The 17,909-nt window shown below is 49.3% G+C and overlaps 1 protein-coding gene and 1 pseudogene across 1 annotated transcript; both read left to right on the top strand.

Annotated features, from left to right (window-relative positions):
- The first annotated feature begins 2,165 nt into the window (after nt 1-2,165).
- LOC147957303 (putative protein phosphatase 2C 37) lies at nt 2,166-2,623 on the top strand. The gene is made up of 2 exons (XM_087531638.1): nt 2,166-2,207; nt 2,345-2,623. The coding sequence occupies exons 1-2, from the start codon at nt 2,166-2,168 to the stop codon at nt 2,621-2,623; spliced, it is 321 nt and encodes a 106-aa protein (XP_087387764.1).
- Nucleotides 2,624-7,127: 4,504 nt separating this feature from the next.
- On the top strand, nt 7,128-8,070 carry LOC147957302 (uncharacterized; annotated as a pseudogene).
- The last annotated feature ends 9,839 nt before the right edge of the window (nt 8,071-17,909 follow it).

Below are 17,909 nucleotides of genomic sequence, written 5' to 3'. Positions count from 1 at the left end.
CAGAGTTACCTGCACTTTAGATACATACGTACACGTTTTGTTTCCATGCATTAATATTGGTTTTGTATATATCTATCTTATACAATATACAAAGAATCAAATGTGTGTGTTTAACAGTTTTTAACAAATATGTGATCCACATTTTTTTTCCGAAATATGCAATGAATATGTTTTTCAAAAATTTGTGATGAACACTTTTTTAGATATGCAATGCACAGTTTTTCAAGTACACGGTAAATACTTTTTAAATACAAAAGAACATTCTTTAAATACGTAGTGAATATATTTTGAAATATACGTTGAATATATTTTGAAAATGCGGTTTACATTTTTTAAATACACGACGAACTTCAGATATGTGTTGAACACTTTTCAAATACAAGATGAACATTTATTCAAATATGTGTTGAACACTTTTTCAAATATCTGTTGAACACCTTTTCAAGTACATGATGAACACTTTTTTGAGTGCACGATGAATCTATTTTTTCAAATACATGATGAACTATTTTTCCATACGAGTGTGGCACAAAAACACTTCCCGCCGGAACTTTTTTTCTTCATCCTCCCACCTTCCTCATGTTCTGCCCTTTCTCGCCTCCGTTTCTTTCATTCCACTCTCTACCTCTACACCATATCTCTTCCAAGACAGGTTACATTGTTGGCTTCTTAAAAATAAAAATTGAAATTGATCTTTTGAAATAGTAGGAACAATTTTTTAAAATAGTGAAACCGTCAAAACCAGTTTTTCAAATAGTGGAATAATGTAATGTTTTATGAAAGTAATTTCAAAGATAGTTGAAACAAGTAAAATAAAAAGACAGTTCAAATTCTTCTTGTTACGGATTCAAATTTATAAAAAAGTATCAGAAACAAAGTTTAGTTTGAAAGATATCAATCATTCAAAATATGGCAACAAAATCAAACGCATGTAATTTAAATGGGGAGAGAGAATACATGCAGAGATCATTCTCTGAATCTTCAAGATAGACAACAAATGGCGAGTGCTCTGAACACGGGGCCAGCCTGAGAAGGACGAAAGAGATAAGGAGAAAATCATGACACATTAATCAATAGCAATCAATGGATACTGTAGATGAGAAGTGTAGAACGTAATGATCAAATGTGTAGACAAATGACCGAAATCGAACGAACACTAGATCCAAACAGATCCATCGAAGACATGCACCGACAGGATCTTGAGAGATCCGACGAAGACTACTCTCATATGCCTTCCGATGATGCTAGACACACCTTCGGGATGAGGATGGGACGTGGGTGACATAATGTCTCTGAATTTGGATCTTTCACTATCTTCTAGTACATGCGACAACAATAAGCAAATTATCAACAATAAATAGAAGATATTGTCTGAGAAAGAGAAAAGAAAGAAGCAAATAATGAAACGTTAAAAGGAAGAAGATGCAGAAGAAATGCCTCATGACGTGTCAGCGGCACAAAAATATGAGAAAATATTCTAAGAATCAATAGGAGAAATAATAAATGAAAGATCGTATTTTTCATTTTTGAGTTGGAAATATAGTATCATTTGAGATTGACCATAAAATAGGAGGAAATAATGAAACATTAAAAATGGAGAAACATTAATTAATTAAGACTAGTAATATGGATAAGAAAGACGCTTGTCCGATGCCTGCCACCTATAGCCCCGATTCATACACAAAATTGCTTTGATCACTAGTACGAAAAATAGGATAAAGTAGAGAGTGCTTCAGTCTTCCTCCTCCTATTCCGCGCCTGTTTCTTCCCCGCAGATTGCTTGGTAGCGAAGGCTTTGCTGAGCCGTAGCCCGCAGGCATTGTGCTCAACCTGCTCGCCCCTTCGCGTGGTCGATCTGTGCTCTGTACTCTGTAGTTATGGCCAGCGCTGCCGGCGAGTCGGGAGCCAACCCTGCCGTGGAGTTGGAGGAAGGTGAGTTCCTGTCCTCACCTCTCTTGTCCGGGTACCATGCATCCTCGGAGCAGTCGGAGGGCTACGTCACGGGTCCAGTGGAAGGGGAGAGCTCCGGCGCGGTGGCGGCTCTCCTACACAGCCCGCTGAAGCGACGGCATGAGCTGTGTGGCGCATGTGGCCCATTGGCGTTCAGGTCAACATCGGACAAGGGGCTGTGCGGGTTCTTCTGCGCCTAGGCCGACGGCTCGCCCATGCACTTCTTCGCCTTCTTCGACGGCCAGGGCGACCCCAAGGTAACCTCCCCTCTCCTCACCTAGTCGTTGGTTCACTTGGCCAGACTACGAACCTTCCACGCCATATCCAGGTCGAGTACTCGACACATGTGCACCCTACCTTACACGTTTGATTTGCTTGGTACGTGGCGGTGCAGCTGTCAGCCCTGTGCAGGGAACAGATGCACGCCATCTTGGTGCAGGAGCTCGCCGGCCCGGAAAATGAAGAAGAGGCGGAGTGTCATGCATGGGAGGCGGTGCTGAACCGGAGCTTCGAGTGGGCGGACGCACTAGGGATGGGGTTGTCGGAATCGGGATGGCCCGTCATGGGGTGCACTGCCGTGGTGGCGCTTCTGGTCCGCGGTAGCATCCTGGTGGCCAACTGCGGCGACTCCCGCGCCGTGTTATGCCGTGCCTATGATGCCATCCCGTTGTGAGAGGACCAAAGGTGAGATTAATCGCGTCATGCGCATTGTATTTTTCTCCTTTGGACAAATTTTGAGCTTGATGAGGAGTGGATACAGCTGGAGCGGGCGGACGAGAGGGCGCGCGTCAAGGCGTCCGGAGGCAAAGTGTGGAGCTCCAACAACAGGCATCTGCGGGATTGGGGGGCTTGCCATGTCGCGGGCTTTAGGTACGTACGTATTACTATTGTATCAAAGGCGTGTATAGTTTGTTTGGTTCTTATGCACACGCTTTGAAATATGCGGTAAAGATTTTTGAAATACACGATGAACATCAAATATGTGTTGAAAACTTTCTCAAATACAAGATGAACATTTATCAAATATGTGTTGAACACATTTTCAAATATTTGTTGAACACCTTTTCAAGTACATGATGAACACTTGTTTGAATAGACGGTGAATATATTTTTTCATATACACGATGAACCTTTTTTTCCATACGAGTGTGGCGCAAAAACACTTCACGCCAGAACATTTTTTCATCATCCTCCAGCCTTCCGAGTCTTGTGCCCTTTCTCGCATCCATTTCTTTCTTTCCTCTCTCTACCTCTACACCGTCTCTCTTCCAAGACAGGTTACTTTGTTGGCTCGTAGAAAAAATTAGTATCACGTCCATTGTAGGGGGCACTAGTAGAAAAAGGGTCTAATGTGAGACACATTAGTGTGGGTTTGAAGTTGGCCCGGCACTAAAGGCACCATATGCATTAGTATCGGTTCGTGTTGAGCCTTTAGTACCGGTTCGTGCCACGAACCGGTACTAAAGGGGTAGTGGCAGGCTGGCGCCAGGCCGGGTCCCCACGAGCCCCTTTAGTACCGGTTTGTGACACAAACCGGCACTAAAGGTCTAACTAATAGTACCGGTTCGTGTCACGAACCCACACTAAAGGCTCCCTTTAGTGTGGATTCGTGACACGAACCCACACTAAAGGGGGCAATTTTCATACTCTAACCCCCCCTTATCGCCATTTCAGTTTTGAAAAAATCAAAAGAAAATGAGAAAAACTTCAAAAAATAAAAGCCTTCCAGAGGTAGTTATATTACTACATCTACTAGTTAGGAAAATTTGAAAACTTAAATCTGGACATGCTCTTGTCTACAACTCGCCTATCTCCATTCTCGAGACGACCAAGCTCGATGCGCAAGCCGCATACGTCTGCTAGAGCTATATCCAGGCCCTATGATTTTTGGATCACTGGCACTATGGATTTCTTGGTTTTATTTAATGACCTTCTTGAATGTCATTCACTTAGAAAGGTAGTAATACAATCTGTGATATTAAGGCAAATCATTGGTCATATTAAAGTGCAAAAGGCCCTATAGGAGTCAAAGGATGACTTTTATGGTTATACTGTAATTTGCAAGATCTGAGATTTATGCAAGTGTACAATTAGAGAAGAGCCAATTAAATAGATTTTCACATTCATAATAGTACGATTAGCAGTAGCACTTCAATTTTTTCATGTTTGATCAGCTTGCTAGGTGGTTATCACTAAGCATGTTGGAACGATGAGCATAACCTAACTTAGTTCAGTACGTGTTGCTGCAAATTAGTTCAGTACGTACGAAGCTGTTGCTAATTTCAATGCCTGGCTGTTGCAAGTTTCTAATGAAAAAGTACTTCAGGTCAAAGGTCAGGGAATATACACTTTTGTTATCATGGTTGTTTCCTTATAGTGAACAACTTTGATCACCGCTTCAGCAGCTACTATCTATAAGAAGACATTAGCTAAGTAGATACAGGCAAAGAAAGCATGTAGGCAAAACCAGAATTAAAACATCCTTCTCAATGGAGCTCGTGCAGTTCGGAAGACCCTAATCATCGATGAGGGACCCCTCCGATGGTAGCATGGCGTGACAATTGCCGTCAATGACGACACCCAAAGTACCTTGCACAATCCATCGATCCAGTTCGGAACAATCAAGCACATACCTTGCAAAGTGATGTGGATCTGAAGCAGAGGTGGGAAGGTAAAGGCTCAGGTGAGGTGGAAGGAGACGTTGATATAGACGTGCACGCATGAGAATAAGGCGGTGCCCAGGATGGATCTCCATCGGAGGAGGCCGGATCCGCTGGGGAGGAGGTCGCTGTAGTACCTGCCATCTGTGCGACGGATCACGGGGCTGGCAGGCAGGGGGAGGGGATAGGAGGGAGCGGGTGGGCTAGAGCGCAGATGGCGGGTGCCCCCGACGACGGCTGGGAAGGATGGTGGAGGAGGTGGATGAGGATGGCGGCGGCGGCGTCTGCGGTTGCGCCTCGTCCGCAGCCGTGCTGGTGGTGGTCGATGCGAGAGCCGGATGGCGTCGGCCAGAATCAGGCAGGGGCAACAAAGATTTAGAGGAGAGAGAGAATGGAGGCGATGAGCGATGGGAGGAAGGGCCACTGGCGATTGGGGTGGCCTCAGATCCGCCCTCCGTGGCCGCCTATTTCATGGGACGAACACCCGTGCTCACCGTCGGGCTCACCTTCGGCCGCTGCCTCGCCGACATTCACGACGTAGAGCCCCTTCCTCCGATCCCATTTGCAAGGGAGGCAGCGCCATCCTTCATCGCAGAGAACGAGTCCACACTGAGATCCCAACCAGATCATGATTGCGCCTCCCCAAACCGCAGCGGCACATCCCACTCCATCAACGACCAACCTATATGAGGCGGAGGGTCAGTGTAGGACGCGAGCGCCGTCACCATGGACGTGGGGGACGCCGTAGGTGGGAAGGAGGCGGCGACGGCGTCTGTGTCAGGAAGATCGCACGACGGAGGCGGCGTTTACTCGAGGGGATCGAGAGGAGCTGCGTTTGGTGCCAGGTGGGTTCTTTGGTGCGTGCGTGGGGCTGGAGATTGTGATAGGTGATCGGGTGAGGGCGTGCCATACCTGGATCGATAGCCTTACCATACCTGGTGGTAATTTAAATTTATTAACATATTCGATATTTCCCGAGTTATGGCCTTACCATACCTGGATTGATAGCCTTTGGGGTAATTTAAATTTATTACCATATAATTACCATATTCAAAATTTCCTGAGTTATGACCTTACCATACCTGGATTGGTTTATTACTATACGTGGATTAATTATGATTTAATGCTATACGTGGATAGCCTTACCATACCTGGTGGTAATTTAAATTTATTACCATATTCGATATTTCCCGAGTTATGGCCTTACCATACCTGGAATGATAGCCTTTGGGGTAATTTAAATTTATTACCATATAATTACCATATTCAAAATTTCCTGAGTTATGACCTTACCATACCTGGATTGATTTATTACTATATGTGGATTAATTATGATTTATTACTATATGATCTATTACTATATGTGGATAGCCTTACCATACCTGGTGGTAATTTAAATTTATTACCATATTCGATATTTCCCGAGTTATGGCCTTACCATACCTGGATTGATAGCCTTTGGGGTAATTTAAATTTATTACCATACGAGTGTGGCGCAAAAACGCTTCCCGCCTGAATTTTTTTTCTTCATCCTCCCACCTTCCTCGTCTTTTCTCCTTTCTCGCATCCGTTTCTTTCTTTCCACTCTCAACCTCTACACCCTATCTCTTCCAAGACAGGTTACTTGGTTGGCTTCTTAAAAATAAAAATTGAAACTCATCTTTTGAACTAGTAGGAACTATTTTTTTTTAAATAGTGATGATGGGGAACATTACATGAAAATAAAAAAAAAATTCCTACGAAACACCCAACATCTAATCTTGGAGAGATGCAAAGCAACGAGAGGGGAGTGTGTCTAGATACCTTGTAGAACGAAAGCGGAAGCGTATATAACGCATTGATGTAGTCGTACTCTTCGCGATCCAATCACGATCCAATCCGATCAAGTGCCGAACAGACGGCACCTCCGCATTCAGCACACGTGCGGCTCGATGACGTCTCCTCCTTCTTGATCCAGCAAGCAAGAGAGGCGAAGTAGATGGGATCTCAACCAGCACGACGGCGTGGTGGAGATGGTGATGACACCTATGGAGCACCAGCAGAAAGCTCTATTTCCTGTGCACTTGTGGAGGAAAGTCTCATCAAGTTACCCCATATACTGATGCTACTGCTACGGCCAGGCTTTTCTGTAATGATCCACGAAAATGTGCAGGATCTGTTGGATCTGCATGAAACTGCTAGATAAATAAAAACTTATGGTAGGTCAACTGCTCTCCCAATTCATTATTCCTTTTTTTCTTTCAATAAAATGAACCATTGGAATCGCATGGACAGGCTCCCCCACAGGCACGGCATGCCGCCATGCCTCCGCCTACTAGTATTAATAATGCATCCCATGCATGCAGACATATCCAGTAATGAAAATGAACACACTGCTGGAGTTGCTCGCTAGAGAAATCTACACTCGAGGTATGTTTGAACATTTTCGCAAGGTCCTATATGAAGCAGGGCAGTACAAGGTAGATGAGATCTGTAAAGGAAAAACCTATTTTGTGTGGCGGTACCATCCAGAAAAACATGACCAGTGGTGCAGGGTTCAGGGTTGTGTACAAAGTCGAAGTTGTTGAGGAGGGCAGGGAACTGATATGCGAGTGTGGTAATTTTGAGCACACAGGCTTGCTGTGCTGCCACACTGTTAAGGTAACAATATTTATTGTGATGATCAAGGCTTTTGCTGCAAGCCTGCTAAATCAAAAAAATTGTTGAGCAGCATAATTAAGCATACGAACTATGTGTTTTGCAGGTCCGCGATTTCCTTGTATAAACTAGATAGAGGCAAAGCTCATTGTGAAACGTTGGACAAAAGATTGAGGGATATGCGGCCAGACCACTTGGCACATCTTCAGGGCAAAATTTGTGTAAACTCGATAACATTCGGACACTCAAATATGTGGACCCATGCCCTTGAAGTTGTAAGGCTGGGAGATGCAAATACAAGTGCATACGAGTGTGCAAATATCTTGAAGACAGCAATGGCTAAACTGACACCTATATATAGCCACTGTTGCGGGATGGAATGGAGCTAGAAGACTGAATCCAGACAAGGGGAAAGATAAGGAACCGATTCAGTGAGGGCACCCTCCAGCGGGTGTGGGAGCGACGCTAAAGGTAGTGACATTGGTAATTTCGTCGCTCTAAAGGCTCCAGAACGAAAGCGTAAGCCAGGTCGACCAACCATCGGTAGGGACAAGCCACCATATGATGTTCAGGGTGCGAAGAGAAAGCTGCCGATGGATGCGGTGCAAGCAAACACACTCGCTTCTGTAGTATATGCCTGGAGCAATGTCACAAGAGCACCACGTGTCCACAGAGGGCCGACCTTCCTCAAAAAGAAAGAAAAGAGGCAAAATGCTGAAACTATGGCATCGGTATTCACAGGAAGAACACCTACAACAAGCCTAAGGTTGTGCTGCATATTGTTGAAAACGCCACTTTAGATGGAAATGCCATTTGCGGGTGACCTGGTTAGATTCAATATTTTTTTCTGCGAGTTGCTGAGGGCTCCGTGGTTGCTAGCTAGAAGACTGTTATTCTTAATAGAAAAAACTGTTACTGAGTAGTATGTGCTGTTGTCATCAGTTTATGTGTTGTATGCATGTTTATCATCAAAAAATGTTATGAGTGAAATTTGAGTGCCATCTCATATGGAGTGTGCATTATCCCATGGGTTTCATTGCAATTTTAGTTGACAATTCTCAATTTGGCATTGAGGAAAAGGGCTAGTTTGGGTTAATTTTTTAGAGAACAGAGTTTTTTTGTGTGTGGAGGTATATGGGTTATTTTTTATGCTGAACATTTGATAGAGATCCAGTTTGTCAACTCTCACTAAATGAAGTGAGTGTATCAATACCGTTTTTACTCAGTTCTTGAATATTGAAATCCAAGGTGGGTGATGAATGTGTTTACTACTAATACATATAAATGTCAAACGATGTTAGTGCTGATATAGAGGCGAGGCGGTGCAAGTAAAATGCCTCCCATGAGAATAAAAAAAACTAGATGAAACAAACCATAAGCATTTGCTCTGATATTTTTGCTTCTTGACGTATTGCCACTAGGGCAGTTGCCGCAGCAGCCGATTCTGCCTCCTTTTTTATAGCATATTCTTGCAGACTTCCAAATGTCGGCCCATCTATGGTCACTGTTGACTTGAGGATAGGTTCATGATGCGGACCACTCTGAGTGGTGTTATACAAATGTAAATCTTTCTGTAGGTCTTGAGCATAATTTCGTAACTGTGACTTGTAAGAAAGATGGGTTTCTGCAATATATAAATAAATTAGTGAGTACCACAAATATAGAAGAAACATGTGTGAACGAGCATCATGAGCATTCTCAGTGGCAGGAATAAAAACGTCACAGCGGCATGATAGAGACGTAAAAAAATCAAATCAATTTTTGGCATGAGGGGCATTTATATGACTACATAGGTAGTAAAGGCCAATCAAGAGAACAGAAAAAACAAAAGAATAATCTTCAATAGCCAATAAGCTATCCATTTCTACTAGACGCTCTCTGAGTAGCTAGCAATCAAAACGGCTTAAACCTTCATTTTCACAGTTGACACCACTTATATATATATGGTGGTCTGCAAACAACCGGCAACGTAACCCACATATATGTATAGAGTCTGGATGTACTGTTTACAAGTCGATCTTCTGGGATCTTGTCGAGCACGACGACGCCCCATCAGTTGTGGCGGATCAGGTTCTTAGGAGTCGTCTCACGTCTGCTTTGGTAGTTGACTGAGAAGCAGCGACGGCGCATATATCTGGCGCTAGCCGGAGAACTAGGATCTTGAACAAAACATGATCTAGCTAGCTAAGGCGCAGACGTACACACCGGAAAGTAGCTGCCGAGGGGCGGAGCGGCCACGGCGCATGCATCTGGCGCTAACCGGAGCCCTAAAATCTTGAACAAAACACGATCTAGCTAGCTAGGGCGCATACATACTCACCTGTCAGTAGTTGCGGAGGTGACGAGGGGTGCTCCAACGCTTCCCTGGCGGCGATGTCCTCCAAGGCTGTCCTTGCGGCGACGTCCTGCGCCTGGATGAGCGTGCGGGACCCGGACTCTGGCGAGCTGAACTCGGCGCCGCCGACGGCAACGGTGGAATGGAACCTTGACCCGTGGTCAGGGCCCTCGCCCCGGTCGGTGTAAGCCGGCGTCGCCTATCGCCGCTGCTGGCACAGGTTGTACATCGTCGATCGCGTCGCGTGGGGGCGGTCTGAATCAGAAACAGGAAACCTGGATTATATTGAAACTGGGAAGGGAAGGATTTCCTCGGGGCTTTGATCTGATCTGCGCGCAGCTGTGTTCTGGCCGGCGTCGTGTGCACTAATTGGACGCGGCAGCCAGCACTACTGCGTTTCTTTCTTTCTTTGGATTTGGAAGTTTGCTGAGAGCTTTGCAGAGCGTGCCGTTCACTGTTGAAAGCATGTTGGGTGCTGTCAATTCCAATTAATGCCGTAAAACTGAAAGGTTTTTATTTCTGTCATTTCCCATTTTTGATGCTTTCCTTTTAACACTTTCCAAATACGTACCTCAGCCCAGCTCGAGAAATTTTAAAATTTCAAGATTTTCAATGAGTCTCTCGCTCTGGGTCTTCCTCCTCTGCTGCTTGGGTCTTCCTCTACAAAAATTAGGAGAAAGTACAGCTGAGCGCTCCAGTCTTCCTCTGTAGTTATGGCCAGGGCCGCCGGCGAGTCGGGAGCCAACCCCGCCATGGCCTTGGAGGAAGGTGAGGTCCAGTTCTCACCTCTCTTGTCCGGGTACTACGCATCCTTGGAGGAGTCAGACGGTTACGTTACAGGAGAGCTCCCGCATGCATGGTGGCAGCTCTCATGCACATCCCGCTGAAGTGACGGTAGCGGCTGTGTGGCCCATGTGACCCACGGTGTTTGGGTCGGCATCAGAGAAGGGGCTGCGCCCGTTCTTCTGCGCCTGGGCCGACGGCTCGCCCATGCATTTCTTTGCCGTCTTCGACGGCCACGGCGGCCTCAAGGTAACCTCCCCTCTCCTCACCTAGTCATTGCTTCACTTGGCCAGACTACAACACCTTTCACGCCATATCCAGGTCGAGTGCTCGACACATGTACACCTACCTTACACATTTTATTTGCTTGGTACGTGGCAGTGCAGGTGTCGGCGCTGTGCAGGGAACAGATGCACGCCATCATGGTGGAGGAGCTGGCCGGCCCAGGAAATGACGAAGAGGCGGAGTATCGTGCGTGGGAGGCGGTGCTGAACCGGAGCTTCGAGCTGGCGTATGCACTAGGGATGGGGCTGGGGAAGAGGCGGACGCACTGCCGTGGTGGCGCTTCTGGCCCGCGGCAGCGTCCTGGTGGCCAACTGCGGCGACTCCCTTGCCGTGCTCTGCCGCGCCGGTGATGCCATCCCGTTTTCCGAGGACCACAAGGTGAGATTAATCGCGTCATGCACATTGTCTTTTTCTCCTATGGACAAATTTTGAGCTTGATGAGGCGTTGATATGATTGGAGCGGGCAGACGAGAGGGCGCGTGTTAAGGCGGCTGGAGGCAAAGTGTCGCGCTCCAACGACGGGTAGGTGCGGGATTGGGGGGCTTGCCATGTTGCGGGCTTCAGGTACATACGTATTACTACTGTATCAAGTAGTGTAGTTTGTTTGGTTCTTATGCACACGTTTTGGAATACGCGGTAAACATTTTTGAAGCACACGATGAACATCAAATATGTGTTGAACAATTTGTCAAATAGAAGATGAATATTTATCAAATATGTGTTGAACACTTTATCAAATATCTGTTGAACACCTTTTCAAGTACATGATGAACACTTTTCTGGATACATGATGAATTTTTTTCTGTATACACGATGAACTTTTTTTCCATAGGAGCGTGGTGCAAAAACACTTCACGCCAGAACTTTTTTCGTCTTCATCCTGCAGACTACATGATACATCAATTAAATTAAGAGAGAGCGGTAGAATAATACCTTCTCCATTCCCCTGATCAAAAAGTGTCCACCAGAATAAAAAAGGCAGTCACTTTCCCTGAGTTCATGCAACCAAGATAAATTTGAATTAACCATAACTGGAAGGCGACCAATAGTAGCCAGATGAGTTTCATCCACAAGAACTCTCTTGTACCCAAAAAGATCATTCTCTGTTTTAGACTTGTCACTTTTCTCCATAGAATAAATTTGTTAACAGTTTAGAGCACGTTGGTAATTGCTGACTCAGTGACTACAACACCTAAGTGCACAAATATGAGTATCCGATATTGATGAGGTAACTTCAAAATGCACACACCATGAGAAATCTTATCACATAGTTTATATAAGTAAATTAACATATCAACACAACTGTAGAGAGATGTTTTTCAATACAATAATCCTAGTATTGATGGGGTGCTGGTGCACATATATATAAATATAGGGTAGGCCTCAACCTCAACTATACACAACTAGGAGATGGGCCACAACACGTAATACATGCAACACAAAATACAACTTAACACCCCCCGCAGTCGAAGCGTCGCCAGAGACACAGAGACTGGACCGAAACTCCTCGAAGACGGAAGTAGGCAATCCCTTAGTCATCACATCAGCAAACTGTTGCGATGTTGGCACATGAAGAACCCGAACACGGCCAAGGGCAACCTGCTCGCGCACGAAGTGAATATCGAGCTCTATATGCTTCGTACGGCGATGGTGCACCAGGTTGGCGGAAAGGTAGACCGCGCCGACGTTATCGCAGTAGATAAGAGTAGCTTTATGAACCTCACAAAACAACTCCTGGAGCAACTAACGGAGCAAGAGCACTCAGCCACGGCATTAGCCACGATGCGATACTCTGCCTCGGCGCTGGAGCGGGAGACCATGGGCTGCTACTTCGATGACCAAGAGATCAACGAGGGCCCAAGGTAGACGCAGTAGCCGGACGTGGAGCGTCGAGTGTCGGGGCAGCCAGCCCAGTTGGCATCCGAGTAGGCCACGAGGTCGGTGGAGGCGGAGGCCGTCAGGGTGAGTCCCAAGGACATGGTGCCACGTATATAACGGAGAATACGCTTCACCAAGGTCCAGTGGGAGTCACGCGGGGCGTGCATGTGGAGGCACACCTGCTGAACAGCGTACTGCAGGTCGGGTCGAGTCAGCGTCAGGTACTGTAAAGCACCAACAATGGAGCGATAAAACGCTCCATCGGACGCGAGAGACCCCTCCAGAGTAGAGAACTTCTCGAGACCTTCGCCTTCGTGTCGACGGGTGTGGGCGCCGGCTTGCAGTTAAGCATACCGGCACGCTGCAGGAGCTCGTGGGCGTACTTCTGCTGATGCAGAAAGAAGCCACCAGGCCGGCGGACCACCTCGATGCCGAGGAAGTAGTGCAGGGGCCCCAAGTCCTTGAGGGCGAACTCATCACGAAGACGAGCAGTCATCCGCTGAAGGAGATCGGGGGCGGACGCCGTGAGGATGATGTCGTCGACGTAGATCAGCAGATATGCAGTGTCAGCTCCCTGATGATACATGAATAGTGAGGCATCGGAGCGAGTGGACCGAAAACCCAAAGACCGCAGGAAGGCTGCGATACGCTGGTACCAAGCCCGAGGCGCCTGCTTTAACCCATAAAGAGAACGGGAGAGCAAGCACATAAAGTCTGGGTGCTCGCCGTGGACGAAGCCAGTGGGCTGCTCACAGTACACCTGCTCGGCAAGGTGACCGTGCAAGAAGGCGTTGGAGACGTCCAACTGGTGCACAGGCCAGGCGCGCGAGACCGCCAACTGGAGCACGGCGCGGATCGTGCCCGGTTTAGCAACCGGGGCGAAGGTGTCGGTGAAGTTCACGCCCGCGCGCCGCCGAAATCCGCGAACCACCCATCGAGCCTTGTAGCGCTCAAGAGAACCGTCCGGGCGAGTCTTGTGGCGACACACCCACTTGCCAGAGATGATGTTGGCACGAGGGGGTCGCGGAACAAGCTGCCACGTGCGGTTGCGCTGTAGGGCATCGAACTCCTCCTGCATCGCAGCTAGGCAGTGGGGATCCCGAAGGGCAGCGCGAGCGGAGGTGGGGATGGGTGATGGCATCGACATCGAGGCGGTGCACGCATAATCGTCGGCGGAGTAGCGCGTGCTAGGCCGAAGCACTCCTGCTCGGGCACGGGTGGTCACACCAAGTGACGGGGCAGCAGGGCCGGCGGATGCCGCGGCGACGGGGGCCACGGCGTCGGGGGCACCCGGTGCGGCGATGGGGGCCGCGACCGCGGAGGGGATCGCGGCAGCGGTGGCGGCGGAGGCCGCAACGGCGGCGGAGGACGCAGCGGCGGCGGCGACAGCAGCGCCGGCCAATCCGGCGGTGGAAGAGGCGACGGGCGAGGTTGACGTCGAGCCCGTCGCTGTGGTGGCGGGCGGGGTGCCGGGCTCCACCTCGTGTGAGGGACACAGGGACCCTAGGGCCCGCTCAGACTCGACCTCGGGGGAGGGAGTCGGGAAGCTGGGTGGGGGTAGCAGAGGGCGCCGGGCCGGGGGGGGGGGGGGGCGCCGGGGAGTGCCGCCGCGCATCGCTCCACGAAGGGGGCACGGGGGCCGGCGCCGAAGGAGCCGATGCCGTTGGAACCTGGAAAAAAGGGAACACCGTATCGACAAAGTACATGTGCCTCGAGGTGTACACGCGATGAGTGACAGAATCATAGCACCGGTAACCTTTGTTGTTAGGAGGGTAGACAAGGAAGATGCATCGGACGGATCGTGGTGCGAGCTTGTGTGGCGTGGTGGACGCGGTGCTAGGATAATAGAGACACCCGAAGATGCGGAGACCATCATAGTATGGTGGTGTGCCAAAGAGAAGATGGTGAGGGGCCTAGTTCCCCCGAGGGCGGCATGAACGAATATTAACTAAGATAGTGGCGGTGGCGAGAGCATCGGGCCAAAACCGAGCGGGCACGTTAGAGTGAAAGAGTAATGTGCGAATGCAGTCATTAAGAGTGCGGAGAAAGCGCTGGCGCGGCCGTTCTGCTGTGAAGTGTATGGACAAGTCAGACGAAAGATGGTACCGTGAGAGGCAGGAAGTGTGCGGAGAGCGACTTTGTCAAACTCTTTTTTGTTATCTTTCTGGAGTGCGAGTATGGGGCGACCGAACTTGGTGGTGACATAGGAATAATAGGCGGTGAGTGTGGCTAAAGCATTGGATTTACGACGAAGGGGAAAAGTCCACACATAATAAGAATAATCATCTAAAATCACCAAGTAGTATAGATAGCCCGTGTTACTCGCAACGGGAGAAGTCCAAACATCACTATGAAGTAATTGAAACGGAAAAGTGGAAACTCAAGAAGACACACTAAAGGGAAGACGAACGTGCTTTCCTAAGTGACAAGCCTCACAAGAGTGCTCGTCGAGCTTATTACACGAGAAAGAGAAACTCCTAAGAATTTGACGTAAAGCGGTGTGGTTGGGGTGACCCAAGCGAGCGTGCCAAAGGTCAACGCCGGCGGCAAGGGCGGCGGGTGTGGAGGTGGAGGCGCCGGCGTGCACATAGTAGAGCTCATCAGGACTGTCACATCGATGGACCATCCGGGTATGGGCGTCTTTCATACAAAAGCCAACACCATCAAATTCAACAGTAAGTGGGTTCTCACGAGTAAGACGACGAACAGAAACTAGGCTCGTGACTTATTCAGCTGAAACAAGAACATTGTACATAGTGATGTGTGTGGAAGTGGAGGGAAAACTAGTGCTACTGATATGACTAATAGGTAGGGAGGAGCCGTTGCCGACGGTGATACGAGTGGGTGTGTGAACGGGAGTGGAGGAGGTTAGGTTACCGGGATGAGCTGTCATATGCACAGTAGCACCTGAGCCCATGTACCAGTCGCCTCCGCCGACAGAGCTACTCGGCAATGGCGCGGAGTGCTGGGCGGCGAGGAGGGCGGGGTCCCATGGCATAGGTATCGGCGGCGGCGAAAGGCCCCCGTAGGGCAGCGCCGGAGCGGGCGGGCCATAACCATCGAGGGGCGGCGGCACAGGGAGGGCGATGTAGCCGGCGCCGATTGACTGGTAAGGTGCGCCGACGAACCCCTGGTGGCCCGCGGGGAGATCCTGCGGGTAGTGCGGGGCCCACCCTGCGCCCTGGGCTGGCTGCTGCTGGGGAGGCGCGGATGGCGGCAACGGGCAATACCAGTCCGGAGAGGCCATCGATGGGGCGGGCGGAGCATGGCCACCGGCCATTGGCAGGGTCGGCTGCATGTGGTTGACGCCGGATGCGCCGTAGGCGGCGGTCGCGCCGTATGGCGGTGGGGCCGCACCGAAGGGTGCCGGTGGCGGGACAGCAGAGGCAGCGACGGACAGGCTGGTGAACGCCATCGGGGATCCGACGGCGGCAGCGGGCGGTCGGCGGTCGGCGGGAGAGCGGCGGCGGCGGCGCGGGAGGAGTCACGCGGCGGCGGCGGCGGCGCAGGAGGAATCGCGCGGCGGCGGCGGCGGCGGCGGGGTCGCTGCAGCGGCAGCGGCGCGGGAGGAGTCGCGCGGCGGCGGCGGCGCTGGGGTGGCGGCGCGGGAGGAGCGCACGGCGGCGGGGGCGGCGGCGGCAGCGGAAGACGAGGATCAAAATCTAAAAAACTGATATCATGTACAGAGATGTTTTGCAATACAATAATCCTTGTATTGATGGGGTGCTGGTGCATGTATATATAAATACAGGGTAGGCCTCAACCTCAACTATGCACAACTAGGAGGTAGGCCACAACATTTAATACATGCAACACAAAATACAACTCAACAACAGTTCAATAGGATCAAGTGCATAAAGAATTAGCACACATCAGTGACATCCAGAACTATGTAGCTAATCGGGGAACATCAAGCAACTATTTGTTCCTTGCTGCTCCATTTCATGTTGTGTCAATGGACTTGATTCTTCTACAAATAGAAAGACATGAAGAATAAGAAAAATCATGTACTTGTTAACAAACATCCACCACCGTGACCCTATGCGGCAATTAATACTGAAATCAGTGCTTACAAAACAATAGACATCAAGAAAGGAACACTGTGCAGACCAGATCAGCACTAATTCTTGAGAAGACACAGAAGAAGGTGGACGCCAAGAACGCTACTGCCACAGCTCTATGGGCTAGCGGCAACAGCATTCTTCCAAGCGCCGGTGGTGAGCGCGCACCTTCCGGGGGCGCAGGACGTGGCAGCTCAGTCTCCTACGACAGCAACGGCCAAGGCTATCGCGGCGGCGGCGGCGGCGGTGGCCGTGGACGTGGCCGTGGCGGACGTGGTCATGGACGCAGTGAACCATGGATGTTTAATCCGTGGACAGGGCTGCCAACTCGTGCAGGCCACGTACAGCAGCCGGCGCCGTCCCAGCCTCAACCATGGCAACAAACACGTGCATGGCGTGCTCCAGCTCCAGGCCTTCTTGATCCTCGTCCTACAAGCACTTCTCAAGCATATGCAGCATATGCTCCAGCAACTGGCTACACCAACACGCATCTTCACCAGGCGCCACCTCCTCCCACCTTGCAGCAGCAGCAACAACAGCTCGACCCTGCGCTTCTCACCGCCCTGAACAACATGCACTTCCCCAATGGTACATGTATTCCGGCGCTTCCTCCCATATGGCATCCGATCCGGGTAAACTTCAATCTCTCACACCATCCTCCGCTCACACAGTAACCGTTGGCAACCGTTGGCAATGGTGCGTCTCTTCCCATCACTCATATTAGCTCCCAAACACTTGCATCTCTCTCTAAACCTCTCTATCTTCGCAATAATGTTGTAGTTCCCAACATTATCAAAAATCTCGTATCTGTTCGTCAACTTACCATTAATAATTATTGTTCTATTGAATTTGATCCCTTCGGTTTTTCTATGAGGGCCCTTCCATCCAAGACCGTGATTCTCGATGCAATAGCTCCGGACCACTCTACCCTCTCCACCAACCAGCACTTGCCGAAGCTCACGCCATCATCGCCTCCCGCTCGCTTTGGCATCGTCGACTTGGCCACCCCGGCAACCACACCATGTCACGTCTAAATAGCTCCAAGCATATTTCTTTCAATAAAGGAGGGCCTCCCCTCTGTCATGCGTTTCAGTTAGGCAAACATGTTAGGCTACCATTTTATGCTTCTCAAACTTCTACTACTCGCCCGTTTGAAATAATTCATTGTGATTTATGGACGCCCCAGTTCCTAGCACTTCTGATCTTTGTTATTATCTTATCATCATCGACAACTATACACATTATTTTTGGAGCTTTCCCCTACGCAAAAAGTCTGATGTTTACACCACCTTCACTGCTTTTCACGCCTACACTCGTACC

Source organism: Triticum urartu, chromosome 7A (assembly GCF_056163025.1).
Source record: "Triticum urartu cultivar PI428250 chromosome 7A, HENAU_Tu73, whole genome shotgun sequence".
NCBI classification, from domain to species: domain Eukaryota; kingdom Viridiplantae; phylum Streptophyta; class Magnoliopsida; order Poales; family Poaceae; genus Triticum; species Triticum urartu.
This window is presented reverse-complemented; position numbering and strand designations above follow the sequence as displayed.

Coding starts and splice junctions, on each gene's coding strand:
- LOC147957303 (XM_087531638.1), top strand. CDS start 2,166: ATGCACTTCTTCGCCTTCTTCGACGGCCAGGGCGACCCCAAG. Junction 2,208..2,344: donor ACGGCCAGGGCGACCCCAAG/GTAACCTCCCCT, acceptor GTGGCGGTGCAG/CTGTCAGCCCTGTGCAGGGA.